The 6954-nt window shown below is 41.2% G+C and overlaps 1 protein-coding gene across 5 annotated transcripts in view; it reads right to left on the bottom strand.

The window, feature by feature from the left end:
* Positions 1 to 1411: 1411 nt before the first annotated feature.
* Zdhhc6 (zinc finger DHHC-type containing 6) overlaps positions 1412 to 6954 on the bottom strand; it is a 17744-nt gene continuing 12201 nt past the window's right edge. For all 5 annotated transcript variants that reach the window (XM_023715601.1, XM_023715603.1, XM_023715600.1 and 2 more), the window contains 5 exons: positions 5991 to 6158; positions 4423 to 4464; positions 3111 to 3256; positions 2978 to 3024; positions 1412 to 2019 (listed from right to left, as the gene is read on the bottom strand). In XM_023715601.1, the coding sequence (XP_023571369.1) occupies positions 1916 to 2019; positions 2978 to 3024; positions 3111 to 3256; positions 4423 to 4464; positions 5991 to 6158 (507 nt within the window). In that variant the 3' untranslated portion in view covers positions 1412 to 1915. The remainder of the gene's footprint in view (positions 2020 to 2977; positions 3025 to 3110; positions 3257 to 4422; positions 4465 to 5990; positions 6159 to 6954) is intronic.

Consider the following 6954-nt stretch of genomic DNA (forward strand, 5'->3'; position numbering starts at 1 on the left):
TGTGGTGTTTGTTGCCTCGTGAACCTTGATGAGAGTCAGTCGTAAACAAAGATCACTTGCACATCAGGGTAACTAGTGCTTCTCCAATTTGCCTGCACACTAGTTACGTGGAAGTTTAAAAACATACTAATGTCCAGGCGCTGTGCCAGGGACTCTGAACTAATAGCCTGACGTACAGCCCAGGTATGGGAACTGTTAAGTGCCGTATACAATCATATTGGATCATTATTGAAACAAAAGAATCAGTCCTGCTTATCCCTTCGTTCCACCACCTCCCAAGCCAAATGCTCGGCACCGATTTGTATTTTCCCTTTCACCCTCTTGCTGTATTCTAACCTTGAGTAGTCTGTCTTTCAGACTTCTAATTGGGAGTTAAGAATGTTCTAGGTTGGTCTCGCTAGACCTTGAGCCTAAAACCGCTAAAGAAATGTCTCTGCCCGAGTTGGACACAAAAAGGCAGGAGTGTGTACAGCTCCCTCGCTGACTTCCCGTTTCTTCCCCTACTCACTCCAGCCACCCCACTGCTTCTTGTCCCTCAATTGTGCCAGGTGCATCCCTGCTTCCTGCTGTTGCACTGCCTTATGTGCAGACACCTGAACGGCACATGACTGGTTCCCTCAGCTGAAGTCCCAATTCACACACGTTCCACCTTCTTCACACCACATGACCATCTGACACTCTCGTCTACCTCTTGCCCCCTGCAAGAAGGCAGAGCCCTGATTCATTCTTCGTTCACTGACGAATCTCCACGTCTCCTGTGCTACTTATTGTTAACGACTACAAGACTGGCAGCCAGTATGTAAAGTTCCTTGTCTTGCAAACAAGTAAGGAACACTGGACCAATTTAGCGTAGTTCAGTGAAATGGGTGTTCTTCCTTCTGTACTCCAAGTCTACCAGCATGGATCCCACCAGATGAAAGCTTCAGGTTTTGGGCCAGCGAGATAGCTCAGCAGACTAAGTGCTTGCTTAGGGAAGTGCAGGGATGAGGGTTCGATTCCTGGCACCACATGCCACACCGGCCCCAAGCCCTGGGCACACTGAACCAGCAACTGAGACCAGGTGAGGTGGCATGTGCCTGTAATCCCAGCACTCAGGAGGCTGTAAACAGGAGGATCACTATAGTCTGATCTGCATAGTGAGACCCTGTACTAAATACATTAAAAAAAAAAAAAAAAAAGCAAGCTTCAGGTTTTGATAAAGTCAAATGTGCATAAGGGGTCTGAGACCACTGGTCTTAATGCCTCCTACAATACTGTGATCACTATATGCCATTAATAAGTCATCTATTGAGGTGACTTAAAGAGTCTTGATTCAAGATGCCTATGTCCCACAAGGCAACAGGATAGCTTTTCATAAGGAACTAAGACAAAACCTTTAGTCAACAAAAATAAAAATGCATTAAGTAAAAACTATGATTTATCAGAACATCCATTGATCTTTATTTCATCTGACAAAATCTGCATTATTAAAAGACAAGTAACAAAATTTGAGCTTATATTTAATCTGACAAAGTTCTTACAGTTGCTAGAGTATTTAAGAAGCATCAACTGAGAAGGAAACAAGAAGTGGCACATGCAGATGCTCCTAGCAAAGGGAAACTGTATCTGCAAGTGAAGTCCACAGTAGACAATGCATAAAGAAAAACCCAGAAGGAATGCCATTAGCTACTTGGGTGAAATGTTTTTCCTTCTGCGGGGAAGAAGAGGTGATAAAAAGGGGAAGGAATTCAAAGGCATACACAGAATGGCTTCTCCATTCCAAATCAGTAATAGAAATATTTAAACCATGGCACTAGGGCACCTTTGAGGAAAAGAACATCTTAACCAGAGTAGGCTTGTTGCATAATTCTTCAGTAATATGTATAATTTTCAAGTAATGAAGCAGAATTAAAGAATCATTTCATTTTAACAGTGGCTATCTGTTTTTCTTCTCGCCTTCTGGGGTCGGATCTGTTTCAGTATCACAGGGACATTTTTCCACACAGTTTCTGGGGAACCACCCTCTTATTCTTGACACACCTGAAGCAGAGAATCAGACCGAGATGCAATAGTATGACCTACCACAGAGACATTACAGGGACCAAGAAGTCTTTTTACTTCAAATTAATAGCCCCCCATATACCCCTGCCACATACACACAGCTTGAGGAGGGAAAGCGTGGTTTAGAAATGTTTTTAACAAGATAGAAACCACGAAGTTCCCACATTCCATTATTTGGGAAAGGGATTACTGTGGTTCAAGACAGTACCCACCTGGAATATTCACTTGTAAAATATTCACTTATATGTGTATGATTATAAAAGGTGTTCTGGTACCCCACGTACTACACCTTTTCCAGGGAATGAGCGTCCTCTAGCCTTTGAGACTTTCTTTCTTAGACCTTTTCTAATATAGGGGACTGGGGAGATGGCTCAGTAGAATATGCATTTGCTGGTCAAGTGTAAGGGCCTGAGTTCAATCCCTGGTTCCGCCAAAAAAAAAAAAAAAAAAATCAAGCAAGTTTTAATCCACTAATCTTTATAATCATAAGAGGACTACTGCCCCAAAGGGGAAGTACAGGGGTTTGGGGCAGAGTCTAGTCAGACTGCTTGGGTTTGAGCCCTGGCTCTACCTGTCCTGACTGTGTGGCTGTGGACAAGCTGCGTAGCCACTGTATGCTTCAGTTCCCTCTGAAATGTAAACGACAGCACCTACATAGAAGGTCTGCTGGGGATGTTGATACTGCAAGTAAAGCACCACACAAGTGCCTATCACCTAGTCAAGCAGGAGCTCAAATGCTAGCTCTCACTGTAAAGACCTGGTAAGCATAAGCACTATGGAGAAAGACAAGAGCTTTCTGTTGCTTAAGTGGATGCTTTCCTATGCAGTTTTCTGAATGTATTTGATTATGTGTGACTATTTACAAAGATCACTTTGGTAAAATTTGGAATCATTGCTAGCAGTCCTGCACTTTGTACATACCCTTCCATGTCCATACCTTCTATAAAGGAATCATCAACAATTTTGTCTCCATATAACCAGTATCTGAAATATTTAAAAGGTTAAATTCAATTTTTAGGCGAGACACTAATTTTACCATTAAAGAAGAATCAGTTTTTTCTAATGCTTACCGTAACCCTCTTGTGGCTAAAACGAACTCCCCCTTGTGTAGCTGTATTCGAGGTTCTTCAGTGCAGGGGCTTGTGAAGAAGGTTTTGATTCCTCTATTCAAAGGACAGCAGGCACCACTATAATCTTCTATTACCTTATAGCGAACCTATTATCAGCATCAGAATACCGAATGATTTACTCACAATATCTGAGTTCTCTTAAGTTTGAACTTAAACTTCTAATGGTAGATCCAAGTACTCAGCACAAAACCTCCCTTTCTAGTTCTCCATCCAGCCTGCCCCCCTTTTAGCCTCTCAGTTACAAGTTCTTTTAAAAATAAGAGGCTAATTTTTATCAGCATGCGTTTGCTGTACATAATGTCCATATCCGCTGCATGGAGTTGGTGCATGTATACAACACATCTTAACTTCTTTTCATATCCCCTTTGCTCTCCTCCTCCTCCTCTCCAATTCTCGATCTCCGTCTCATCTGAGAAAGCTCTACCTCTCCAGTTCCTTTATCTCTTATCTTACTCTTTATTAATAATTTGGGTTTATTGTCTAAGAGAAGCCACGAGATATTTAAGCTTGTATGAGTTTATGCTTATGACTCTGAATTCACAGATCTTTTGTATCCTTCATTTCAAGCACACAGTTGCTAAGAATTGAATTTCAGAGCAGTTCTGTCCAAGGGAACTGTCTGTAATGACGGAAACGATCTCCAGTTCTGCAGCTGTGGTTTTCAGCGGGTGCCATGGGACACGAGTAGCTGCGAAGCACTTATAACACAGCCAGTGCACATAAGGAACTGAACTTTTACTTGTATTTAATTTAAACTTAACTAGCACCAAGGGCTAATGGCATTATATACAATACCACTGGGGCATCAGGATAGGTTTTTTTTCTCAACAATCGACATTGAGGACAAACTTTTTGTATCCTGGCAATATAAATTGACTACATTCTCTCAAGTTCAAACTATTTAAATGAAAACAAAAGTAAACTCCATTCAATTTCAGAGGGCCTGCCCATTAGCTCAGTTGTTTAAGTGACTGCTTAGACAAAGCAGTCAGGCTCAGGTAGCTGTGGTTCAATCCCTATATCCTCATGCCTTACCAGACCTGCCTGAAGGCATCCTGAGCCCGCCACCCCGCCCTTCCCCCCGGGGGGGGGGGGAATCCATCCTTTCAACTTCAATAAATTTATTAAGTAATCTTACTTAATAAAAGCCAACCAGGGGTTTCCAATCAAAGGCAATTTTAAAAAATCATATAGAAGTACCCTGCCTGATAAAAAAAGAAATCAGCAATATCACCATAAAAGAATTACTTACACTTCTGACTCTTTTATCTGCCTTTTGTTTCAACTGTTCTATCTGTTTGGAAGATATAAAAGAAAAAATTTATGCCCATAATACTAAAAACAAAAAAAACAAAAAAAACAACACCACGCTTCTATACTATGAGAATGATATGACGAACACTTCGATTCCCCAGCATTTCACAATGTTAACAAGTTCAAGGTCATAGGTCTTTCCAGCACGGAAAGAAGGGCTGTGGCTAGGCACCAAGGGCTGGCAGTGGGGCTTTTCCTCAGAGCTCGCTCTCCAATATCCCCATCGATGTGCATTCTTAGAGTGCTCGCGGTGGCCTGAGAACCAGCGAGACGCGTTCTCTGCCCTCGTGAAACTTGCAGGCTCTCAGTGCCCAACACAAAGACGCTGACATGCGCTCACTCTCCAAAGCAGCAGACAGACTGCCAAATTCACTACTAATGAGTCTCCACTATGTCACCTTTTAACTCCTTCTTCCCTGCAGTCAGCAATTATTAAACAGTACTATGTTAGACAGAGTAGAGGAGATAAATACCATACACATGGTCTCCACTCTATAATCTTCCAAATTTAAATTAAAGACATAGGGAATAAGAAGTAAATAAAAATAGGAGACCTCATGAGCTACAAGACTATGGTATTAACTAGCCTCTTAACAAAGCAGTGGGATTATTTCCACGGCAAACTGTATTTTAGGAATAACTGAGTCTTTATTGTTGGTGACCAAGCGCGGGACCCATACAGATAGAAATGGAATCATGCTTGGCCTAGTTCTTTGTTCTGCTTTTGCCTATATACTTGCCCTGGTTGCCAGGGTGACCATGATGGAATGCCGTGGTTACCAGCGTAGGGCTTGGCAGGCTGTCACCAGAATAGGTTACAGCCTGGGCATGGGAATTTATGGCAACATATGGTTTAACTCTACTTCCTTTAGTTAGCTTTGCTTCTGTCCTTACCTCTTTCACATGTTTATGGAGTTTTAACAAGGCTGAGGAAGGAGTAAAGGATTAGGGCAATTGAGGCAGGGTTACACAGGGGTGACTTGGCTTGGGTGTCATCCTATCATTAAAACCTTCCAGGAAGGGTCACACTGAGTTGATTCTGCCTCAGTTTCTCCTATTTCTAAGGTGAACTGGTTACTAAACTAAAGCTTCTTTGGCTTAGGACGAGATTAACCCCTCAAGAGCTGCCAACCCCTACATTAACACCAGGTAATATGGAAGAGGTGGGATTGGAAGTAGTCTTAAAGGCGGAGAGAAAAGTCATGTGAGATGGAGACATACCATGGGCAAACCTGGGTGGTAAGAATGTATGAAAAGTTTATATAACTCTGTAGTTTGAAAGGCAATTTTCAGCCAGATTCTATAAAACTAAGTCAAAGAGTCAGGACTTTAACCAAAGAGGTCTGGGGATTTTAGGAGAGGGTTACATACGGAAGACTCATGATATAACAGTTTATGAATATTAAATTAGATTAACTTTGAATCAATGAAAACATTTACATTGATTACATTACTACAAAATAACACTGAGTTAAGGAGTAGGACTATTGAAATAAAAATACTCACTGTTAAGCTATACTGGTGACATCCGTCTCTTATTGGCCACTCCAATCCATCTCCTTCAGGGAACCCTGACCATGTAAATACCTGTTTAAAGTTCTTCCATCTACTTCCCATATCATAAGGAAAAACAAAGACTTCATCTAGTTGGTAATACTGAATTCGATCTTTAGCCTGTAGATAACAAAGATGTAAAATGACAGATACCCTCACCTTAAGGTGACTTTCAGTAATAATTACTGAGAATACGTATTCCTTAAATTTGAATCATGCAAATAAAAGCACTTTTTCTTGCTGTAATGCTACAACAGGTACAAGAGACACAGCTTTATCACAATATAGGAGGAACTTGATACCACACAAACTTGGTATGTGATCACCCAGAAAATACTTTGTAAGATTTCCTTCAATTAGCACCCTACCAGGCATGGTGGCACATGCCTATAATCCTAGCATTTGGGGAGTTGAGACAGGAGGATTACCATGAGCTCAAGGTCAGTCTGTACTACATAGCAAGACCTTGTCTCAACACTGCCCCCCAAAAACCAAACTAAACCAAGAAGAATAAACACTCAAAAATGATTACTAAAAGAATGAGCTAAATTTATCCCATAGACAGAAAATACTCAATGTTCCTGACTGTTTAGCAGCATAAAGGGATTTGGGTAAAAATAATAAGCTGATTGAGGCTAAAGTAAGATTTTATTTAGGATGGAATTTTTTTTACTCATGGGTAGTGCAGAGTTTTATCCGGGGTGGCAGTGACACCCCTGGGAAAGGCCAGAAAGGGCGTAGCAGGAGTCAGTGTTTTATGAAAAACATCTGTTTCAAAGGCCAGCAGGTATGTGTAGGATGTCTTTCAGTTTCTTATGCCATCACACACACATACTCATTTAAATTTGCACCATATGCACCTGTATACATAGTTACCATAAATTATACTGTAGGCATTTACGTGGTTTTTTTTTTT

Source organism: Octodon degus, unplaced genomic scaffold (assembly GCF_000260255.1).
Source record: "Octodon degus isolate 3935 unplaced genomic scaffold, OctDeg1.0 scaffold00042, whole genome shotgun sequence".
NCBI lineage: Eukaryota > Metazoa > Chordata > Mammalia > Rodentia > Octodontidae > Octodon > Octodon degus.